General features: G+C 40.3%; 1 protein-coding gene across 1 annotated transcript in view; it reads left to right on the top strand.

The window, feature by feature from the left end:
• The window catches only part of LOC126203315 (ribosome biogenesis protein BMS1 homolog), a 120,351-nt gene that overhangs the window by 18,662 nt on the left and 76,056 nt on the right, over positions 1-25,633 (top strand). The window contains exons 2-5 of the mRNA XM_049937581.1: positions 7,454-7,574; positions 14,009-14,199; positions 16,613-16,761; positions 23,358-23,613. Of these exons, the coding sequence (XP_049793538.1) occupies positions 7,454-7,574; positions 14,009-14,199; positions 16,613-16,761; positions 23,358-23,613 (717 nt within the window). The remainder of the gene's footprint in view (positions 1-7,453; positions 7,575-14,008; positions 14,200-16,612; positions 16,762-23,357; positions 23,614-25,633) is intronic.

The following is a 25,633-nucleotide window of genomic DNA, read 5'->3' as shown; positions in this document are numbered from 1 at the left end:
TTTAACTTTAATTGTAATCACCCTGTATATCCCTAGAGTGATGATTTAAAGGTGGTTCTTGAAACTTTGCTAATAGATTTTCTTGGGTTAGTTTATGTCTCTCTTCAAGAGCCTGCCAGTTCAGATCCTTCGATATCTCTGTGACGCTCTCATACCGGTAACTTATGAAAATATTGTTTTGTAAGTGTCCAAAAATTCTCAAATTAACCTGTTTCTGATGTAATTGTACAATGAAATTAGAGAATAGTTGTTTTGAAAGTTCTCAAAAATTTAAAAGAGCACAATTTAGTTTAAGCCTACAGTTGATGTTAACAGTACAAGTTCATCACGGCACTCGCCAAGACTTGAAATTTCACAATATATCACAATACAAATGGGTATTGATACAATCAGTGAAATATTATGCAGGAATGATGTGAACACTAAAATATGCGAATCTAGAACTTTAAATCGGTACACAATCTTAAACTCAAGTACTCACCCAAGGGGAAAGCACAGATTTTAGACTTAGCAGAGGGGAGATCCAGCATAAAACCACGGAAGACCTGATTCCAATCAATAAACAGAGCATTGTATAAGAAGAACTGTAGTCTGATGGTGTGAAAATTGTTGATCATCATTTCAGCTCATCTATGACCATATATCCTGAACGTTTTCTTTGAAACTACAGTATCTGATCACCTGGGATTTGTGAAGGTTCTGGACAGCCACAGGCAGAGGTGTCACTAACCAAGTTTCTACACTGCTCGATTAGGCATTATATGAACCAATCTAAGAAACGCCAGAGACAGAAGTATGTGCGGCAGTACCAGTGGAGCATGTGGAACCAATCCCACCCATATTTTGTAGAAGTATTGACATTTCAGTTGTCACTTGTTAAAAATGGTAAGGGAAAGTCCTTCATGGAAGCTAAAAAGTGGAAGAAATGAAGGTAACACCTCAGTGATTATCTGAGGCATTGAGATGTTGACAGGCACAGAGACAAGGCTGAAGATGTTGCTAAGCCTTCAGACAAATCATCCATCAGAACAAACAGAATACTCACAATCACTGTTGTAAAAATAATATATTCTCTAGTGTCATTAATAGAATTCTTTCAAAGTTCGATAAAATATTGTCCAGTTCCTGTAAACTGTCACTGAGCATAGTGGCAGAGAAACTAAGACACTTGGTTATATCCGGACTGGTCACAGTAGATTCCTTCCCCTGTACTTACCCTCTGTGAGGCAGTGTTCTTGTTGAATGCTTTTGTGGGTGGCGACCTGCACCACTGACAGTCATTTGTCTGTTATGTTGACTGATGTCAGCTTTCAGCATCACCGTGTGTTGCATGCTTCTGACAGTGCTAACTACATTGCTGGTCATTAAAATTGCAAGGTGAAATTCAACAAATGCCAAACTGACAGGAAGTGTATTACATGCCTGGATATGCAAATGATTAGCATTTCTGTGCAACTACATAAAGTGGAGAGGGGTAATGCCATTTTAATTCGATATGTAAGGGAAGATTATGCAGCAATTCCTCATTTGGGAACTCTATTTCAGTGATGTTTGTTTGTGAGACGATAATGTATCGTCTTGTGAAATAACGAGAAGCATCTACTGGCAAGAGTTGGAATTCAAAAGCAACAGGATTGTAGCGTGTTGAGACTATCATTTATCATTCAGTGTCACTGACAGTCCCACAGCAGTACCCAAATATGGAATTAATAGGTGCAGAAGAGCCATATTCGCTGCCTCCATCTGTGGAGGCTCAGAGGAGAATGAATATTGCCAGATTGCATTTGTTGTCATTAAATTTGTCCAGCATTTGTCGTGATGGTATGCGGTTCCACAGGATACAAAAAATGATCTTCTCTGGTTTGCATAGCCAGTAATTTGAACAGCAGTCATTTTAAGTATCTGACACATGATAAGGTCAGCTATGCCCTATCATTGAGGTCTAGTGACATTATCTTTCAGGAAGATAACACAAGACTGCAGGTTGTCTGTGCTGTTCCGACATGTCTCGATTCAGAGGTTGTGTGAATGTTGTCCTGGCCAGCATATTCTCCAGATAACGTCTACTCGGGGTTGCCAAGAGACTGACATGCCACCACTTGCAAGTCACTACATTTAAAGCAACATGGAATGATGTTCGTCAGGGCTGTCCATGGCATGCCAAACTGCACATGACCCTTATGTGCGGGCTGAGGCTTGTCCTGCCTTGGCTTCGATCAGTCCTTCTCAGAACTACCTGGCATGGCATGACATTTCTTTTAATATTGTGGTGCAGCATTTGTCATTCGCCTTGCCTCTCTTCAGTTCATGGTATGAAGATGTTCGTGGGTCCAGTGGCTGTTTGTGCAAAAAGAGGCAGTCTAGCTATCGTCACGAACCTTTAAAAATGAGTGACAGAAGACAGCAGCGAGAATTCTCAAATATCTATTAAGCAGTAGTGTAATCAATGGGTACTGCCCGTTCTCTGTATAACAGTGTTACACCACTACGTAGAAAGAATTTTAAGATATAGTTGACAATGAAAGAGCAAAAAATTACAACGATAATAGACAGAATTCATTGTTCTATACATCAAGAAGCTCTTTGAGCTAAACTTGCAGGCATGGAGTACAGAAGGAATTGGTGATATGAATAGTAAAATTTCTGAAGTCACATGCACTATTCCACTGTCAGTTCCAACAGTTTTCAGTGGAATTGAACAAAGAGTGTGGAGGCTTTATATATTACTGCAGAGTTTGTTGGTTAACTAAAGGGGAATGTCTGGAATGAGTTTTCGATTTAAAAGCTACTATTGTTGAAATTATGAAGAAAAAAGGAGTGCAGTAATGAAAATTAGAACATCTAGCGTAGATTACAGACCTCTCATTTTAAATTTCATTGTCATTAAAGAAAACACAAGGTTTGAATTCTGGCCTGAACTGTCATTTGTGTTTACTTTTGTTTCTTGTGTTTAACTTCGGACTCTTTATTAAAATTGCAAAGAAGGAGAATGGCTGCCTAGTGTTGATCTCCAGGAGACAGTTCGGAAGTACTGTCGATAGAAGCAAAGTAAGTAATCGTAATCTTAAGTTTTCCCACCCACCTCAGTCCCACCTTTGGCCTTAATGACCTGCACTTTCCTGTCTTAGTGAAGGACCATGTATTTCTGAAGGTAGGATTACTTAAAGTAGATGAAGTCTTCTTTGCTTTTAGCTGTAGCTGTTTTCTTACTGAAAGTGAGCATATCATTTAAAAAATATATAAGATCGTTGGAATAGTATTACAAGAAGTTAGTAAAATGTTTCTATTGGTAGTAATTGAAATTCCACTTCATTAAGATAAATACTTGTCATGATGAACATCATTTCTTGGTCCTTGCAATTTCATGTTCAAGAAAATGTATGAAATCCAACCATTGTGATCTTGAAAGAGTATTGCCATCAATTTATCGTTTCATGTGGCAGGTTGCTTCTTTTGATGTGATGATCCTCATTGCCCCAGTAGCGTTGACTGCCTTTTTCTCAGGATGAAAATGAAACTGCCAGATTTTAGTACACTTGATGACTTCATTAAAGTGTTTCCGCAAACCCCCAAAAGCTCTGTATAAGATTACCAAATTTGTTTTTCTTCTGATTTGCATTACCTTCTTGTCAAGAGTCAGAAACCATTAAGCACACTGGTTTCCATGTCCTAATTATTCAGTTATCATTAACAACAGATCCTTTTACCACACCTGAGTACTCTGTGATCTGACCTATTTGCGGCGCCTCTGTCATTATGGATTACTTCACAAATGATTGATACATTTTCATCAGTTGTGACTGTTGATTTATTTAAATGTGCATATCACTGGATACTGTAATCTCTATGCTGAAACCTCGGAAGCCGAAAAACGGGAGGAAAAAAATATTTTTAAGGCTGGTAATAGAAATTACCCCCCATGACCATAGACCTTGCCGTTGGTGGGGAGGCTTGCGTGCCTCAGCGATACATATAGCCGTACCATAGATGCAATGACAACGGAGGGGTATCTGTTGAGAGGCCAGACAAACGTGTGGTTCCTGAAGAGGGGCAGCAGCCTTTTCAGTAGTTGCAGGGGCAACAGTCTGGATGATTGACTGATCTAGCCTTGTAACACTAACCAAAACGGCCTTGCTGTGCTGGTACTGCGAACGGCTGAAAGCAAGGGGAAACTACAGCCGTAATTTTTCCTGAGGGCATGCAGCTTTACTTTATGGTTAAATGATGATGGCGTCCTCTTGAGTAAAATATTCCGGAGGTAAAATAGTCCCCCATTCAGATCTCCGGGTGGGGACTACTCAAGAGGACATCGTTATCAGGAGAAAGAAAACTGGCGTTCTACGGATCGGAGTGTGGAATATCAGATCCCTTAATCGGGCAGGTAGGTTAGAAAATTTAAAAAGGGAAATGGATAGGTTGAAGTTAGATATAGTGGGAATTAGCAAAGTTCGGTGGCAGGAGGAACAAGACTTTTGGTCAGGTGAATACAGGGTTATAAATACAAAATCAAATAGGGGTAATGCAGGAGTAGGTTTAATAATGAATAAAAAAATAGGAGTGCAGGTAAGCTACTACAAACAGCACAGTGAACACCTTATTGTGGCCAAGATAGACACGAAGTCCATGCCTACTACTGTAGTACAAGTTTACATGCCAACTAGCTCTGCAGATGACGAAGAAATTGAAGAAATGTATGATGAGATAAAATAAATTATTCAGATAGTGAAGGGAGACGAAAATTTAAAGCTCGTGGGTGACAGGAATTCGATAGTAGGAAAAGGAAGAGAAGGAAATGTAGTAGGTGATTATGGATTGGGGGTAAGAAATGACAGAGGAAGCCGCCTGGTAGAATTTTGCACAGAGCATAACTTAATCATAGCTAACACTTGGTTCAGGAATCATAAAAGAAAGTTGTATACACGGAAGAAGCCTGGAGATACTGACAGGTTTCAGATAGATTATATAATGGTAAGACAGAGATTTAGGAACCAGGTTTTAAATTGTAAGACATTTCCAGGGGCAGATGTGGACTCTGACCACAATCTATTGGTTATGAACTGTAGATTAAAACTGAAGGAACTGCAAAAAGGTTGGAATTTAAGGAGGTGGGACCCGGATAAACTGACTAAACCAGAGGTTGTGCAGATTTTCAGGGACAGCATAAGGGAACAATTGACAAGAATGGGGGAAAGAAATACAGTAGAAGAAGAATGGGTAGCTTTGAGGGATGAAAGTAGTGAAGGCAGTGGAGGATCAAGTAGGTAAAAAGATGAGGTCTAATAGAAATCGTTGGGTAACAGAAGAAATATTGAATTTAATTGATGAAAGGAGAAAGTATAAAAATGCAGTAAATGAAGCAGGCAAAAATGGAATACAGACGTCTCAAAAATGAGATCGACAGGAAGTGCAAAATGGCTAAGCAGGGATGGCTAGAGGACAAATGTAAGGATGTAGAGGCTTATCTCACTAGGGGTAAGATAGATACTGCCTACAGGAAAATTAAAGAGACCTTTGGAGAAAAGAGAACCACTTGTGTGTATATCGAGAGCTCAGATGGACACCCAGTTCCAAGCAAAGAAGGGAAAGCAGAAAAGTGGAAGGAGTATATAGAGGGTCTATACAAGGGCGAGATACTTGAGGACAATATCATAGAAATGGAAGAGGATGTAGATGAAGATGAAATGGGAGAACTGATACTGCGTGAAGAGTTTGACAGAGCACTGAAAGACCTGAGTCGAAACAAGGCCCCGGAGTAGACAACATTCCATTAGAACTACCGACTGCCTTGGGAGAGCCAGTCCTGACAAAACTCTACCATCTGGTGAGCAAGATGTATGAGACAGACAAAATATCCTCAGACTTCAAGAAGAATATAGTAATTCCAATCCCAAAGAAAGCAGGTGTTGACAGATGTGAAAATTACCAAACTATCAGTTTAATAAGTCACAGCTGCAAAATACTAACGCGAATTCTTTACAGACAAATGGAAAAACGGGTAGAAGCTGACCTTGGGGAAGATCAGTTTGGATTCTGTAGAAATGTTGGAACGCGTGAGGCAATACTGACCTTACGACTTATCTTAGAGGAAAGATTAAGGAAAGGCGAACCTACGTTTCTAGCATTTGTAGACTTGTAGAAAGCTTTTGATAATGTTGACTGGAATACTCTCTTTCAAATTCTAAAGGTGGCAGGAGTAAAATACAGGGAGCAAAAGGCTGTTTACAATTCGTACAGAAATCAGATGGCAGTTATAAGAGTCGAGGGGTATGGAAGGGAAGCAGTGGTTGGGAAGGGAGTGAGACAGGGTTGTAGCCTGTCCCCGATGTTATTCAATCTGTATATTGAGGAAGCAGTAAAGGAAACAAAAGAAAAATTCCGATTAGGTATTAAAATCCATGGAGAAGAAATAAAAACTTTGAGGTTCACCGATGACATTGTAATTCTGTCAAGAGACAGCAAAGGACTTGGAAGAGCAGTTGAACGGAATGGACAGTGTCTTGAAAGGAGGATGTAAGATGAACATCAACAAAAGCAAAACGAGGATAATGGAATGTAGTCGGGTGATGGTGAGGGAATTAGATTAGGAAATGAGACACTTAAAGTAGTAATGGAGTTTTGCTATTTGGGGAGCAAAGTAACTGATGATGGTCGAAGTAGAGAGGATATAAAATGTAGACTGGCAATGGCAAGGAAAGCATTTCTGAAGAAGAGAAATTTGTTAACATCGAGTATAGATTTAAGTGTCAGGAAGTCGTTTCTGAAAGTATTTGTATGGAGTGTAGCCATGTATGGATGTGAAACATGGACGATAACTAGTTTGGACAAGAAGAGAATAGAAGCTTTTGAAAAGTGGTGCTACAGGAGTATGCTGAAGATTAGATGGGTAGATCACATAACTAATGAGGAGGTATTGAATAGAATTGGGGAGAAGAGGAGTTTGTGGCACAACTTGACTAGAAGAAGGGATTGGTTGGTAGGACATGTTCTGGGGCATCAAGGGATCACCAGTTTAGTATTGGAGGGCAGCATGGAGACTAAAAACCGTAGAGGGAGACCAAGAGATGAATATACTAAGCAGATTCAGAAGGATGTAGGCTGCAGTACGTGCTGGGAGATGAAGCAGCTTGCACAGGATAGAGTAGCATGGAGAGCTGCATCAAACCAGTCTCAGGGCTGAAGACTACAACAACAACAATAGAATCCTTATGCTTATTGCTGTACTAAAGTGAACCGTGCATTACACTTCGACTAGTCTTCACATTTTGAATCTTTCCGCATTTGTCTTTCTGCTGATAATGGCATCAGCATCCAAAAACAAATCCATTATCTTATTAACATGTATTTATCATCATTCAGAACTGTTGCTTAATGAATCAAATATTCAGAGATTTAAATGTTTACTCTTAGAGAGAAATGATTTGTGGGCTACTTAATGACACTGTTCCTATTTTAGGTCGAAAGGCAGAGAAGAAGAAAGCAAAAAATAAACATGTTCAGGAACTTACTGATAAACAGAAGAATCCTAAGGCATTCACCTTCAACTCTGCTGTGCGTGCAGAAAGAAGGTTCAGAAGGTAAGTTGTTGCTTTTATTAAATAATAATTATTGATAATGAATTGTCAGATTGTTAGATACGGTCCAGTTTGTAGGAACATTGCCCCCCCCCCCCTCGCCCCCCTCTCCCAAATCATTCTGGTAGCAGCTTGCCCAGAAGTTTTGTATGCTCCTGTGTGTGTGTGTGTGTGTGTGTGTGTGTGTGTGTGTGTGTGTGTGAAAAAAGAAGTCAGTAGACTCAGTTGCTGCAAATGTCAAATATTTAATGTGGAATGATTTCATGAATCATACTGCAGGGAAGGCAGATTTCAGACTGAAGTTCATGAAAGGTTCCTAAGGAAATCTGTTTCATCTATGAAGAAAGCTGCTTATAAAATTTTCATCCACTCAGTTATTGTTTATAGTCTTGGCCAATACCATTTTGAATAGAAGAGATTCAGAATACTTTAAGGAGAGTTTCATGATCCAACAGAGGCTTGTTGAGTCACAAAAATATTCAACCAACTCCAGTAGGGGAGAGCTCAACATGTAAGTGGTGCATAACGTAAGGACTTACTTTGAATAATGTGTCAATTCATAAATAAAATGTGTGTAGGTTCCATGCTGAGTCAAGTAACATATTTCTTCTTTGTACGTCCCCAGGGTTATATATATCACTCACTCTTAACTGCATTAGCAAAATCACAGAAAACATAATGAGTTATCTGGGTGGCTGGGCGAGGACATGAATTGTTATCTTCCGAAATATAAGTCGGATGTTTTACCACACCACTGCCTCAAGTGAACAAAGCCACAGGAGATACTAGACAAGCTACTAAGGAATTAAAAAGGCAGTATATCCAAGAGAATAAGAGTTACTCTGCCACGCTGTCTGATGAGTATGATATGCCAATAACAGATGTGTCAGTTCCCAGATTTCTAACCACACTAATACAGTATCACTTTTCAATCCTCCATCATTTATTAAATTTTGTCATATAACTCTTGAATTTCGCTTTTTCAACTATTGTGTACGACACTCAGCCTACTGTCAGACACACATCAGTTTCTAGTAAAAACATTTCTAAAGCTTTACTCTATTATCTATGTGTAAAAATTAGTAGAAGTATTGATTGAGGTATTACAGGTCATGCATATTACTTGATTGACTTCCCCACTTCAGAGATGAAAGTTGCAATTCTCTGCCACTAGAGGGCTCCAAATTGTAGTGTGTAACATAATGCTATGTAACATAACTATACATAATGTAACTACGTGTGGGGAACTGAAAGCACGAATTTGAAAAGTTTGTCCAAGATAGAGCACCATCTCTTTCAGCATGTCAATGCCAGCATCTGCAACAACCCAATGCCTTGATTTCGTTGTCATTGATCATTGTCCATACAGTCCCAACTCGGCTCCATCCAATTTTCATATGTTTCCAAACCTTAAAGAACACCTTGAAGGACTTACTTTTAATAGTGATGAAGTGGCGTGAGAAGAATTGAGGTTGTAGCTCTGTCAACAATTCAAACTTTTTTCAGTGATAGTATCAACAAACTGACCTCTAATTGGGAGAAATGCGTTCGTCATCAGAATGACTATGTCTAGATGTAAATTTCTAGTCACAAAGAATAAAGATGTAGAAGGTTAATAAAGTTTGTGTTGTTTAAAAAGCTGTCTGAGTTTTCACATAAAAATTTGGAGACATTACTTTTCAGCACACCCTCATATTACATCAGAACATATTATACATAGGTGATCCAAGAACATCTGGATTGGTTGAGATAGGGAAGCTATGCAAGTTTATGGATTCAACTTCAATTATTTTGAGATTTCACTTTCTTATGTTTTCAGTTAAGAACTTGTAATGTATTCACACATTTCTAAGTTATTGTTAGTGTCTACCACCTGAATGTGTTCATAGTTTTTCGGAATATATATATATATATATATATATATATATATATATATATATATATATATATATATATATATATATACACACACTCTGGTTTGGAGAGATAGTGGTAACACAGGTGTAATTCTGAAAAACTATGAACATAACAGAGGGAAACATTCCACGTGGAAAAAATATATCTAAAAGAAAGAAAGTGATGAGACTTACCAAACAAAAGCGCTGGCAGGTCGATAGACACACAAACAAACACAAACACACACACAAAATTCAAGCTTTCGCTACAAACTGTTGCCTCATCAGGAAAGAGGGAAGGAGAGGGAAAGACAAGAGGATGTGGGTTTTAAGGGAGAGGGTAAGGAGTCATTCCAATCCCGGGAGCGGAAAGACTTACCTTAGGGGGAAAAAAGGACGGGTATACACTCACGCGCACACACACACACACATATCCATCCACACATATACAGACACAAGCAGACATATTTAAAGACCCAGTGATGTGGGAAAAACGGAAATGGAAATAAAGCGAAAGTTATTAGAACTAGCCAAAATGGTCATTTAAAAGGTGAAAGGAACTGTTTGTGAACTAGAAATGGTGGATTTTATAGCGGCGGTAGTGTTGAAAGCGGCAAAAAAATATGTCTGCTTGTGTCTGTATATGTGTGGATGGATATGTGTGTGTGTGTGTGTGTGTGTGTGTGTGTGTGTGTGTGTGTGTGTGTGTGTGTGTGCACGAGTGTATACCCGTCCTTTTTTCCCCCTAAGGTAAGTCTTTCCGCTCCCGGGATTGGAATGACTCCTTACCCTCTCCCTTAAAACCCACATTCTCTCGTCTTTCCCTCTCCTTCCCTCTTTCCTGATGAGGCAACAGTTTGTTGCGAAAGCTTGAATTTTGTGTGTGTGTTTGTGTTTGTTTGTGTGTCTATCGACCTGCCAGCGCTTTCGTTCGGTAAGTCACATCATCTTTGTTTTTAGATATATTTTTCCCACATGGAATGTTTCCCTCTATTATATTGATATCAGTAATTTGAACCCAACAATTACATTTGTTATTGTCACTGTTGAATTTCGAAATCTTTTCTGTCGTCTTATTTTCTCTTTCTGTTTTTGCCACTTTGTATTCACCTTCTCCTTTTTACCGTAATCTGCTACATACAATTTTATCCCGCCTATATATACTCAATAATACGAAACCCACTTCCAAACCATAACAAATATTTTTTTTTTTTTTTTGCCGCTTTCAACACTACCGTCGCTATAAAATCCACCATTTCTAGTTCACAAACAGTTCCTTTCACCTTTTAAACAACCATTTCGGCTAGTTCTAATAACGTTCACTTTATTTCCATTTCCGTTTTTCCCACATCACTGGGTCTTTAAATATGTCTGCTTGTGTCTGTATATGTGTGGATGGATATGTGTGTGTGTGCGAGTGTATACCCGTCCTTTTTTCCCCCTAAGGTAAGTCTTTCCGCTCCCGGGATTGGAATGACTCCTTACCCTCTCCCTTAAAACCCACATCCTCTCGTCTTTCCCTCTCCTTCCCTCTTTCCTGATGAGGCAATAGTTTGTTGCGAAAGCTTGAATTTTGTGTGTGTGTTTGTGTTTGTTTGTGTGTCTATCGAACTGCCAGCGCTTTCATTCGGTAAGGCACATCATCTTTGTTTTTAGATATATTTTTCCCACGTCGAATGTTTCCCTCTATATATATATATATATATATATATATATATATATATATGGTTATAATAGAGGGGAAACATTCCACGTAGGAAAAATATATCTAAAAACAAAGATGATGTGACTTACCAAATGAAAGTGCTGGCAGGTCGACAGACACACAAACGAACACAAACATACACACAAAATTCAAGCTTTCGCAACAAACTGTTGCCTCATCAGGAAAGAGGGAAGGAGAGGGAAAGACGAAAGGATGTTGGTTTTAAGGGAGAAGGTAAGGAGTCATTCCAATCCCGGGAGCGGAAAGACTTACCTTAGGGGGAAAAAAGGACGGGTATACACTCGCACACACACACATATCACACACACACACATATCCATCCACACATATACAGACACAAGCAGACATCTCACAAGCAGACATATTTACCTTCTCCCTTAAAACCCACATCCTTTCGTCTTTCCCTCTCCTTCCCTCTTTCCTGATGAGGCAACAGTTTGTTGCGAAAGCTTGAATTTTGTGTGTATGTTTGTGTTCGTTTGTGTGTCTGTTGACCTGCCAGCACTTTCATTTGGTAAGTCACATCGTCTTTGTATATATATATATGGAAATTGAAATAAGAACACCGTGAATTCATTGTCCCAGGAAGGGGAAACTTTATTGACACATTCCTGGGGTCAGATACATCACATGATCACACTGACAGAACCACAGGCACATAGACACAGGCAACAGAGCATGCACAATGTCTGCACTAGTACAGTGTATATCCACCTTTCGCAGCAATGCAGGCTGCTATTCTCCCATGGAGACGATCGTAGAGATGCTGGATGTAGTCCTGTGGAATGGCTTGCCATGCCATTTCCACCTGGCACCTCAGTTGGACCAGCGTTCGTGCTGGACGTGCAGACCGCGTGAGACGACGCTTCATCCAGTCCCAAACATGCTCAATGGGGGACAGATCCGGAGATCTTGCTGGCCAGGGTAGTTGACTTACACCTTCTAGAGCACGTTGGGTGGCACGGGATACATGCGGACGTGCATTGTCCTGTTGGAACAGCAAGTTCCCTTGCCGGTCTAGGAATGGTAGAATGATGGGTTCGATGATGGTTTGGATGTACCGTGCACTATTCAGTGTCCCTTCGACGATCACCAGTGGTGTACGGCCAGTGTAGGAGATCGCTCCCCACACCATGATGCCGGGTGTTGGCCCTGTGTGCCTCGGTCGTATGCAGTCCTGATTGTGGCGCTCACCTGCACGGCGCCAAACACGCATACGACCATCATTGGCACCAAGGCAGAAGCGACTCTCATCGCTGAAGACGACACGTCTCCATTCGTCCCTCCATTCACGCCTGTCGCGACACCACTGGAGGCGGGCTGCACGATGTTGGGGCGTGAGCGGAAGACGGCCTAACGGTGTGCGGGACCGTAGCCCAGCTTAATGGAGACGGTTGCGAATGGTCCTCGCCGATACCCCAGGAGCAACAGTGTCCCTAATTTGATGGGAAGTGGCGGTGCGGTCCCCTACGGCACTGCGTAGGATCCTACGGTCTTGGCGTGCATCCGTGCGTCGCTGCGGTCCGGACCCAGGTCGACGGGCACGTGCACCTTCCGCCGACCACTGGCGACAACATCGATGTACTGTGGAGACCTCACGCCCCACGTGTTGAGCAATTCGGCGGTACGTCCACCCGGCCTCCCGCATGCTCACTATACGCCCTCGCTCAAAGTCCGTCAACTGCACATACGGTTCACGTCCACGCTGTCGCGGCATGCTACCAGTGTTAAAGACTGCGATAGAGCTCCGTATGCCACGGCAAACTGGCTGACACTGACGGCGGCGGTGCACAAATGCTGCGCAGCTAGTGCCATTCGACGGCCAACACCGCGGTTCCTGGTGTGTCCACTGTGCCGTGCGTGTGATCATTGCTTGTACAGCCCTCTCGCAGTGTCCGGAGCAAGTATGGTGGGTCTGACACACCGGTGTCAGTGTGTTCTTTTTTCCATTTCCAGGAGTGTATATATAGTTATAATAGAGGGAAACATTCCACGTAGGAAAAATATATCTAAAAACAAAGATGATGTGACTTACCAAATGAAAGTGCTGGCAGGTCGACAGGCACACAAACGAACACAAACACACACACAAAATTCAAGCTTTCGCAACAAACTGTTGCCTCATCAGGGAAGAGGGAAGGAGAGTGAAAGACGAAAGGATGTGTGTTTTAAGGGAGAGGGTAAGGAGTCATTCCAATCCCGGGAGTGGAAAGACTTACCTTAGGGGGAAAAAAGGACGGGTATACACTCGCGCGCGCGCGCACACACACACACACACACACACACACACACACACACACACACACACACACACACACACACACACACATATTTAAAGACAAAGAGTTTCTGCACTTCCGCCTCGACTGACATTTCTGCCCAAACTCTTTGTCTTTAAATATGTCTGCTTGTGTCTGTATATGTGTGGATGGATATGTGTGTGTGTGCGCGAGTGTATACCCGTCCTTTTTTCCCCCTAAGGTAAGTCTTTCTGCTCCTGGGATTGGAATGACTCCTTACCCTCTCCCTTAAAACCCACATCCTTTCGTCTTTCCCTCTCCTTCCCTCTTTCCTGATGAGGCAACAGTTTGTTGCGAAAGCTTGAATTTTGTGTGTATGTTTGTGTTTGTTTTTTGTGTCTATCGACCTGCCAGCGCTTTCATTTGGTAAGTCACATCATCTTTGTTTTTAGATATATTTTTCCCACGTTGAATGTCTCCCTCTATATATATATATATATATATATATATATATATATATATATATATATATAATTTATTGCTTGTTTTATATGAATGTGAAATGAATTCTTACAGAAAACAAGATATCCAGACAAAGAAACAACATATACCTCTGGTAGATCGAGCACCATTGGAACCTCCACCAGTAGTTGTGGCAATAGTGGGACCACGTAAAGTTGGGAAGACCACACTTATGCATTGTCTTATCAAACATTTTACCAAGCAGCCAATGACTGTTATCAAGGGACCAGTGACAATAGTTTCAGGTTTGTAGCTCTCTTCCTTTTATTTTTGTCAGAACTGTACCTTTTACACATTTGCTACAAATATATTGTGACTATAATTGCATTTATAAGGGGCATTCAAATGAAACTCAGTCACTAGTGTGAAGTAATGTTGATAATTTTATTAACTAAAAAAATGTAGTTATACACCTTACATGTACTCAAAAATAGTCCCCAAAACTGTTGGCACATATATCCCATTGCAACACTAGCCAGTTGATTCCATCCTTGAAGAAGCTAGTAGGCTGCTGTCGGATCCAGGCCTGGACCCAGTCACACACTTTGCCATCCATTGCGAATCGATGTCTGCGAATAGCTTGTTTTAAAGGTCCAAACACATGAAAGTTACACAGTGAAAGGTCGGAACTGTACTGTGGATATTCCAGCATTTCCCACCGAAATAATGTAATGTCGTCTTCACGGCATTGGCCGTGTATGGGTGGGCATTATCGTGCAGGGGGATAACACCATTGGATAACATGCATTGGCATTTCAACTTGACGGCTCTTCTAAGGTTCTGTGAAGTGGCGTGATAACGCTGGGCATTAATGGTGGTTCGCCGTTCCAGGAACTCTACAAGCAGTGGGCCCTTCTGGCCGAAAAAAAAAGGGCATTGTGACATTAACAGAACTGGTGTGCGTGGCCTTTGATTTCTTTGGAGGTGGTGAAGTTGCATGTTTCCACTGCTTGCTCTGACGCTTGCTTTCCGGTTCAAAATGGTGACACTGTATTTCGTCACCTGTGACAACACCCGATAGAAACCCGTATTCCTCCTCATGATAATGTTGCAGATGTCTCAAAGACAGTGCCATTAGAGTATTGCGCTGTTTGTCGGTCAGTTGGTGGGGAACCCACTGCGCACAGATTTTGGTGCAGTATAGTGTGGGCAGTGCCCATGCTAATACCCGTAACTAATGGATCTCATCCATGGTATTCTGCGGTTGTCCAACACTAAAGCATTCACTTCCACAAGCATTTCCAGTGTGATGACACGATGAGCCTGTCAAGGACGAGCATCGTCGTCGAGTGACTCGCACCCATCAAGGAATCATTTGCGCCATTCCACAGCACTTTAATAACCACACTGTACTCATCGTACACAGCTTTCATCTGTCGATACATTTCACGGCCTCCAATTCCCACCGCCACCAAAAATCGAACCACTCCTTGTTATTCCTGCTTACTTGCCTGCCCGTTTGGTAGTGGACGATAACTTGTGTGACCACCTTCTCTTCAGCGTGCTACATCAAACGCTGCACATGCGTCAGTCTCTCTACCATACAAGCTGTTATGTGGTGCCACCTTACGTGTAAGGCAAAGATAGGTGCACTGACCAGGTTTCATTTGAATGAACGTCATAATAAACTAGGTTGTCCACATTGTGTGTGATACATTAATTTTTATTGTTACCCGGTGATTATATGCCAAGTCAAAGTATAATACTTTTTAAAATCAAACCTTCAGTTTGCTAACATGATAAGTGACAGAAAAAGTTGAGAGACAGTGACAAGTAAAATTAGTGAAAAGTGAAAAGCAGCAAAGCAACAGTTGTGTGTGAAATAACAAGCGGGACAAAAACAAGGTGCTGAGTGGGTAATTTATGGGATGTTAGTGCACTAAATTTTTGAACAAGTACATGCATTTTTATTTTGGTAGTTGAAGAAATTGATGAATATGGACTCCACCAGTCCTGCTTACTAAGCTGAGTAACTTTATTGTTTTTCTCGTTATTTCCCTCCATCTTCATTATATGCCCACTTGATCACATCTTCTGTTGTTTCTATTTCAGTTGTCATCTTCTTATTTCTTATTCCTGGCTCATCGACTGCTTTTCCTGCCATATTGTTGCCTGCTCAGAAATTGTATCATCTGCATTCATTATGTCTCTCTTGACCTTATATTTTGAGCAACCCATTTTTGTGCAGTATCATGTCAACTTCTACATTCCTCTCTTCACCCTCTTCCCATGCAGCTCATAGAAAAGTGACTAACTTAACCAATATATTGACTGTTTATAATGTATATGTTTCTCTTGTACTACTTGTATGTTATCATGGTATCATTGTAGTAATACTGACTAGCCTACACTTGTAGGTGATGTATTAGTGTTTTATCTGATCCATCTTTATTTACTTACATGACACTGATAAATGTAAATAATAACTTATAGTCGTTACATTTATGCATCTGGATTCATATACCTAATTTTGAACTGGGAACACTCATATTGTTACATTTCTGTTTATAACTGAGTAATTGACTTTTCATTGTGTTCTGGTGGAACTGTGATTGTAAAAATTCCCATGCACTAGAAAGTAATAGCATATAAATGTGTCTGGTAAGGTTGTGTCTGATTAATTTGAGAGACTAATGAATTTACTCTTCTTTTCAATAGGTAAAAGAAGAAGACTGACTTTGATTGAGTGTAATAATGACATAAACAGTATGATAGATGTAGCCAAAGTTGCTGACTTAGTCCTTCTGTTAGTTGATGCATCCTTTGGATTTGAAATGGAAATATTTGAGTTCTTGAACATTTGCCAGGTGAGTGAAAGGATGTATTTTTTGTTGAAGTGTAGAGAAAAAATAGTTACACTTTAGTGAAACAGTATAATAGATGTAGCCAAAGTTGTTGACTTAGCCCTTCTGTTAGTTGACACATCCTTTGCCTTTGAAATGGAAACATTTGAGTTCTTGAACATTTGCCAGGAGAGTGAAAGAACTTATTTTTTGTTGAATTGTAAAGGAAAAAATAGTTATGTTTTGTTGTAGGCAGAAATATATTCTCTCCCTGATGAGCTGTAGATATAAGAACTGATGCATAGGTTGGAGTTAAGACTACACTTAACTGTTGTGGACATGTGACAGGGGTAGAGTAACAGCTGACTTGATGATGAGAGTGAAATTAAAACATGCATAATCATTTCAAGGCACACAATAATGACCAGTTACCAAGAACAAAACAATCATGAACACCAAACTTAATTTCCTCAAAGAACATAATATTCACTGTTGATTGTAATCATTTGTTTCACGGTTGCAATTTCAGCCTCTTGGCCAGTTTCAAGTGATACTGCAAAAGATTTTTCTTCAGCACTTGTATACATGTCACAGGATTTTAAAGTCTGACATGCACCGAAGCAGACTGTTGTGAACCCCGACTATGAGACGTTAACGAAAATGAGTGTCCTGTGAAGGGCACATTCTTGCAACAAGGCACATACAGGGGATAGGCAAAATAATGTATTTACTTGGGAATGGTTTACGAATAATGGGTTGGACCCCTATTTGCCCTTAATACAGATATGATTCTTCTTGGAATGCTGGTATATAATGATTGTAGGGAACAATTGACAGGAATGGGGGAAAGAAATGCAGTAGAAGACGAATGGGTAGCTCTGAGGGATGAAGTAGTGAAGGCAGCAGAGGATCAAGTAGGTAAAAAGATAAGGGCTAGTAGAAATCCTTGGGTAACAGAAGAAATATTGAATTTAATTGATGAAAGGAGAAAATATAAAAAAAAGCAGGCAAAAAGGAATACAAATGTCTCAAAAATGAGATTGACAGGAAGTGCAAAATGGCTAAGCGAGGATGGCTAGAGCACAAATGTAAGGATGTAGAGGCTTAACTCACTAGGGGCAAGATAGATACTGCCTACAGGAAAATTAAAGAGACCTTTGGAGAAAAGAGAGCCACTTGTATGAATATCACGAGCTCGGATGGAAACCCAGTTCTGAGTAAAGAAGGGAAAGCAGAAAGGTGGAAGGAGTATATAGAGAGTCTATACAAGGGTGAGGTACTTGGGGACAATATCATGGAAATGGAAGAGGATGTAGATGAAGATGAAATGGGAGATACTATACTTCGTGAAGAGTTTGACAGAGCACTGAAAGACCTGAGTCGAAACAAAGCCCCGGGAGTAGACAACATTCCATTAGAACTACTGATGGCCTTGGGAGAGCCAGTCCTGACAAAACTCTACCATCTGGTGAGCAAGATGTATGAGACAGGCGAAATATCCTCAGAGTTCAAGAAGAATATAGTAATTCCAATCCCAAAGAAAGCAGGTGTTGACAGATGTGAAAATTACCGAACTATCAGTTTAATAAGTCACAGCTGCAAAATACTAACACAAATTCTTTACAGACGAATGGAAAAACTGGTAGAAGCCGACCTTGGGGAAGATCAGTTTGGATTCTGTAGAAATGTTGGAACGCGTGAGGCAATACTGACCTTACGACTTATCTTAGAGGAAAGATTAAGGAAAGGCAAACCTATGTTTCTAGCATTTGTAGACTTGTAGAAAGCTTTTGACAATGTTGACTGGAATACTCTCTTTCAAATTCTAAAGGTGGCAGGAGTGAAATACAGGGAGCGAAAGGCTGTTTACAATTCGTACATAAATCGGATGGCAGTTATAAGAGTCGAGGGGTATGAAAGGGAAGCAATGGTTGGGAAGGGAGTGAGACAGGGTTGTAGCCTGTCCCTGATGTTATTCAATCTGTATATTGAGGAAGCAGTAAAGGAAACAAAAGAAAAATTCGGAGTAGGTATTAAAATCTATGGGGAAGAAATAAAAATTTTAAGGTTCGCCAATGACATTGTAATTCTGTCAAGAGACAGCAAAGGACTTGGAAGAGCAGTTGAACGGAATGGACAGTGTCTTGAAAGGAGGATATAAGATGAACATCAACAAAAGCAAAACGAGGATAATGGAATGTAGTCGAATTAAGTCGGGTGATGCTGAGGGAATTAGATTAGGAAATGAGACACTTAAAGTAGTAATTGAGTTTTGCTATTTGGGGAGCAAAATAACTGATAATGATCGAAGTAGAGAGGATATAAAATGTACACTGGCAGTGGAAAGCAAAGTGTTTCTGAAGAAGAGAAATTTGTTAACATTGAGTATAGATTTAAGTGTCAGGGAGTCATTTCTGAAAGTATTTGTATGGAGTGTAGCCATGTATGGAAGTGAAACATGGATGATAAATAGTTTGGACAAGAAGAGAGTAGAAGCTTTCAAAATGTGGTGCTACAGAAGAATGCTGAAGATTAGATCGGTAGATCACATAACTAATGAGGAGGTATTGAATAGAATTGGGGAGAAGAGTAGTTTGTGGCATAACTTGACAAGGAGAAGGGACTGGTTGGTAGGAAATGTTCTGAGGCATCAGGGGATCTCAAATTTAGCATTGGAGGGCAGTGTGGAGGGTAAAAATCGTAGAGGGAGACCAAGAGATGTTTACACTAAGCGAATTCAGAAGGATGTAGGTTGCAGTAAGTACTGGGAGATGAAGAAGCTTGCACAGGATAGAGTAGCATGGAGAGCTGCATCAAACCAGTCTCAGCACTGAAGACCACAACAACAACAATAGTCTCCAGTGGAATGTTATGCCACTCTTCGATCAGAACCTGTTCTAACTCCTGTAGTGATGAGGGAGGTGGAAATCTGCTCCAGAGTCTGCGCTCCAATAACCCCCAAAGGGTTCGATAATGTTAAAGTCCGGGGACTGTGCTGTCCAGGGAAGATGCTGCAGTTTAGTTGCATGCTCCTCATACCATGATTGTACTGTCCTTGCTGTGTGAATGGACGCATTATCGTCCTGAACTAGGGCATCATTGTTGGGGAAGAACATTTGAATCATGGGGTGCACCTAATCATCTAAAATGTTCACATAATCGTTGGCTGTAACAATGCTTTTGAGGGTAATGATGGGACCAGCAGAATACCATGATATGGCTGCCCACATCATCACACTTCCACCTCCAGGCTTAACCGTTGGAATAAAGCAATCAGGATTTTAGGCTTCTTTTGGCATTCTCCAGATGTAAACCCAGTCCGATGTTGGAAATAACGAAAACGTTGACTCGTCTGACCGTATGACGTATTTCGACTGGTCAGCCATCCACGATTTATGCTCCTGACATTATGTTTTATGCTTCTTTGCATTGGTTGTCTTCACTAATGGTTTCGGTATAGCAGCTCATCCATGAATATTAGCTTTATGGAGTTCTCGGCAAACAGTGTCGATAGATATGGGGTCTTGAAGATGGCTGTTGATCTCTGCAGTCACTTTAGCCACCATAGTTTTGTGTTGTTTTTACACAATTGGTATTAGCGTTCAATGACCTCTGTCATTTAGTTTTGATTTGCGCCCACTATTACGTTTACACAATGATGTATTTCCATGTTTTGTGTAGGTTTCATGACTGTTAAAAATGTTGCTCGTGAAAGATTCAACAAATTGGCTGTCTTCGTTACTGATGCCCCAGCTAATCAGGCCCCACAATCTGCCCTCTTTGGACCTCTGTTAGATCTTTCAGTGCACGTCAACCTTGGCCTCCGAATGCAAATACAAAGTGTGCAATACCCGTAAACAACCTGGAATGATGCCTAGTTCATACTGAACATGCACAGTCCAGCGCGACACGTGCCTTATCTGTGTTGTTGACCATCAAACACAACCATCCCATTACTACCATTGTTCACATTATTTTGCCTATCCCATGTATAACTAACTGGAGATAATGCTGTTTGTTGTCTGTCTTGATATGTCATTTATATTAAGGATATATCTTTCATTTTGGAGGAAGACAGTGCCAGAAGTTCAGGAAGCAGATTGCAGTTACACTGGAAACTCAAACTTTGAAGAATTACAGGCAGAACCATACCGGCTACCTGAAGTCCACAAAGTCTGGAAGTATCCTCTTCTGCAATGACAGATGCCAGTGATAATTCCATTTTGTACTTATGTTGTTCTGTAGCACCCCAAGCTCTTTACACTTTTCACCTCATTCATCTGTTCCTCTTTAATTTCTGTACATTTTGTATCTAAAGGACTTCTTTAACAGGGATAATTGGAATCTCATCCATTAGGACTTTCTGACCGTGCTTTAAACCAAATGTTGCATCCAGCGACCAGTCTAGTTGCTCAGTGACAGTGGCTGCTGGAGAAGGTCCGTCCAGTCAGCTAACATGATGATGGCTAACTGAAAGTTTGAAAGAGTTATGGAACTCGATCGACTATACATGGTCACTGTCAGTGCAGTGTCGCACCTTGCGGCTCTCCACATGATACCTTGTGAGTTTATGTAACATTTCCAGCTAATGCCCAAACCAACGCCCTTCCCTTGGCATCTCCTTTGTACTTTCTAGAAAACTTATTCATTCTGGCTTCTGTCCTGTTGGCTTTCAGACGTTGGGTTTTTTAAATATGTGACACAAATGTAAAACTTTGAAACCGCAGGAATGTGTAATGCACCTTTCTTGCTGTGAAACAATGATATACTGAAATATTTAGTCTTACACAAAGCAAACATAATCTGCCTGTGTGAACCAGTTATATGTACCATTACATGGAACCAAACCTAAGCCAGACAAAGACACAAATAACTTAAGCAGTATCAAAAAGAGTCTGGTAAGAATCATTTTTGAAAGCATGAATAAACAGTTCTTTTAATGAAACTTGAATGTCAATGTGGGGTCTTGCCCACTCGTTGCTACTAGGGTGCCTACGGGATGCGGCATTCATGGAATGCTATACAATAATTTCAAACAAATAACATACGTAGTTTTATTTCCAGAAAGCAAACTGACAATACTTAACTTTCTTTACAGCAAATGTCACTAGCAAGAGGCGGAGTGAAAACAGTACAGTTCTTGCGACACAGTGAGTCCAAGGAAACACTTGATATGGATCTGACAGAGTAGCACTAATCATGTTGCAAGCTTGGGATGATCGGAGCGGCCGAGGCTAGCAGGAGCATTGTCTATATGCACTTGATGCAGGGGGTGGGGTGCAGTCCAATTCTGTGCACCATTGGCCACAGTTTCCTCACAGCCTTCTCTGCTCTTGCGTTCCGCCTCTTCATTCTGGCATTGATGGTGACACCAGAACAGACAAGACTTGAATAACTAGAATCATTAATTGCTTGTCTGTGCAAGAATTGGATGAAGATGTACGTGAATGTACACTACTCCTGATTGTGAAATCCCATGGAGTGGATATGTGGATAAGTTTGAGTGTGAACAAAGCCAGAGTGAATATTAAAAGTCCAGGCCCCTGGTCTGACCTAATTAGACATCGCTCCTGGACCATTGTCTGTTCTGAACTCTCTCATAGGTTATGCTGCCCGCGCCTTTTATTTGTGCAGCAGGCTGCATCGCCCCTTCCACTCTGGAGCGTCTGAGTACCATGCTGCGGGGCCTCATGTGACCATACATGGTCACTGTCAATGCACTGCCACACCTTGCGGCTCTCCGCATGAGCTCACCTGATACCTCGTGAGTCTACGTAACATTTCCAGCCCATGCCAAAACCAATGTCCTTCCCTTGGCATCTCCTTTGTACTTTCTAGAAAACTTATTCATTGTGGCTTCTGTTCTGTTGCCTTTAAGCTGCATTTTTTAAATGTACGACACAAATGTAAAAATTTACAAACTCATGACTGTATAATGCACCTTTCCTGCTGTGAAACAATGATGTACTGAAATATTTAGTCTTACACTAAGCAAACATAATCTGCCTGTGTGAAACAGTTAAATGCACCATTACATGGAACCAAACCTAAGCTGGACAAAGGCACTTATAATTATAGCAGTTTCAAAAGGTTTTTGATAAGTCATTTGTGAATGGATGAATAAACAGTTCTCTTAATGAAATTGAACACCCAAAGACCACCAATGGTACCCTGAAATCTTTAGATCAGTTGTGTGGCTTTTCTGCTAACTTTACAATTAGATCTGCATTCATTATCTCCTCCATGGAATTAAGGGCGAGAATTAAAACAATAGAGTCAGAATTATTTGTGCATGAAATAATAACAATATTTTATTGAAATATACCTGTTGTTATGAAGTGAACGAGTCTGCAAGATGCTTAGATGTTCTTCCATTTACCACAGGATGATGCGGTGTTGAATAGCGTTTGTGACAATGCTAAATTTCCAATATGCATTGTATGTGAAGAACAATGAGCCTATATAGCTAATGCCCAGTTAATTAAACATTAAGTGTAAAACTAAACACATGAACCCAAAACTGTATGTTCATGATTTTCACTTCCATATCAGTGTGTCTTTCCTTGTACTTTTAATGTGGTGCTGAAATATAGGCTGAAATTGTATTCTCTTTGTTGTAGGTCCATGGAATGCCTCGTGTGATGGGTGTGTTAACTCACCTGGACATGCTTAAGAATGCAAAGCAGCTGAAAAGAACTAAAAAAACACTGAAACATCGCTTCTGGACTGAAGTTTATGCTGGTGCAAAATTATTTTATCTTTCTGGCTTGCTACATGGAGAATATCTTAGGAATGAAATACGTAATCTGGGCCGTTTCATTTCTGTCATGAAGTTTCGTCCACTGACCTGGCGTACTTCTCACCCTTACGTTCTCGGTAAGGAAGCATTTTGATGCTAAAGTGATTTGTGATTTTTACATATAATTTGACTCCTGTTGCTTTGTGTCATGTTTTGTTACTGCAGTATCATTATTGTATTTGCCATCTAAATGCTATGAAAATGCTTCATAACAATTGCAATCTTCATTCGTAAAAGTCCTCCGTATTATCACGGCCAAAATTTTTAAGTTTTACAAATAAAATGTTTTCTGTGTTGTCATGGAGAAAAAGTATGAGAATTTACAAACCTATTTGAGAAGTGAGGAATGAAATTTATATTGATAAAACAATAATTCTAATTGTAATTGTAATGCAAAAGTTCTTAAACCTCACTTGTTTAAAATGTCCAAGAATATTTATTATCCGAAGGCCTGTATTCAGTCATATACCGTATTTACTCAAATTTAAGCCGCACTCAAATCTACGCCGCACCTGAAAAATGAGACTCGAAATCGAGGAAAAAAAGTTTTCCCGAATCTAAGCCGCACCTGAAATCTGAGACTCAAAATTCAAGGGGAGAGAAAAGTTTTAGGCCGCACCTCCCAATCGATACAAAGTTGGTCCATTGTAATATGAGACACAATTTAGGTTGAATGAATGACGATACAGCTGTAGTAGTTTGGTTCGAGTCGTAAGCTTAGCAGTTAAGCTTTACCAGGTAGCTGTTGTTATGCGTCCGTATTTATAAGGGTACCCTTCCTTTTTCACGTGCTTCGTCTGGTTTGAATTGATTGCTTATTTTTCTTTGATCTGACAAGTGCAGTTCTCTTTGTTATAGGTGTTTACGCCACTCAAAGCTGAAAATGCATTACTGTTCTGTGGCATGCATTGTTTGTCGCATTCTGAAAATCAGGGTTTACGGCCTGTCGCCGCTCGCGGCATGGCTTGCTTTTGTGCACGCTACCGCCGCTTACAATTAAAAAAAAAAAAAAAACAAAGAGAGGAATTGTCTCATTAGCGAAACAATGGCAAGAGACTGCTATTTGTTGCTACTTACACTGCTGCTTTCTTTGATGATGATCAACAAGAACCAAATAATAGACTGCGTATGATAGAAGATGTTCTGAACGAGAATTTAGCGAAAATTATTTCCATTTGAAAATCTTTGCAGACACCTCTTTAGTACATTACATTATGCACAGAAATTAGAGTCATCTTAGATTTAAAAATCTAGTCAATTGCCGTGCTTCATTTCTGACTGTATCACTATTAGGCATAAGAATAATACGAATATAAACATGACATGGTATGTATATTCTTCCGCGTCTGCTGTTGTCTCGCTCTAGTTTCGTAGTTTATTAGGCGGACAGGATTTTAAATGAGATAGCAGCAAACACGAAAGAATACATGGCAAAATGTTTATATTCTTATTATTTTTATGGTGAAGAGAATACTGCATGTGATTCACAATTCATAAAAGTTCCTATTAGCAACCATTTCTTCTCACAGTTAGGAAAAAATTCAGAAAGCAGAGTTGGCCATATTGACAAATATCCCAAACAGTCTTGCCAGTCGGATTTTCGTAGTACATTGAAATGCTGCTACGTTCAAAGAGGAACAATACGGAATTTGTATTTACTTCATTGGATAATGTATGAAAATGCAGTGGTCGAAACTCTGGGCGGAGAAAAAAAAGCTTGCCCTCCACCTTTTTTTTATTTACGGACGCAGAGGTTTTGGTGCCAGTATTTGTCTTTGTGCCTGCGAAGCATGCATGCGTAGCGCTACATATATTCGACGACAGAAGTTAGTTGTGGCGGCACCTACCAACATTTTTCAGAACTTCCGCTTACTTTGCACTCGATTCTAAGCCGCAGGCGGTTTTTTGGATTACAAAAACTGGAAAAAAAGTACGGCTTAGATTCGAGTAAATACGGTAGTTTCAAAAATTAAAGGTCATTTATATAAGTAACAGGCTTTTGCTTATACATTTTATCTTGTTTCCTCAAGATCAATTTTCGATCTGCCATTCATCATTCCACTCTACATTGGCTTTTCTGTTCACTTACTCCCATCA

Source organism: Schistocerca nitens, chromosome 9 (genome assembly GCF_023898315.1).
Source record: "Schistocerca nitens isolate TAMUIC-IGC-003100 chromosome 9, iqSchNite1.1, whole genome shotgun sequence".
NCBI lineage: Eukaryota > Metazoa > Arthropoda > Insecta > Orthoptera > Acrididae > Schistocerca > Schistocerca nitens.
The sequence above is the reverse complement of the archived record's forward strand: the minus strand, read 5'-3'. Positions and strand labels throughout refer to the sequence as shown.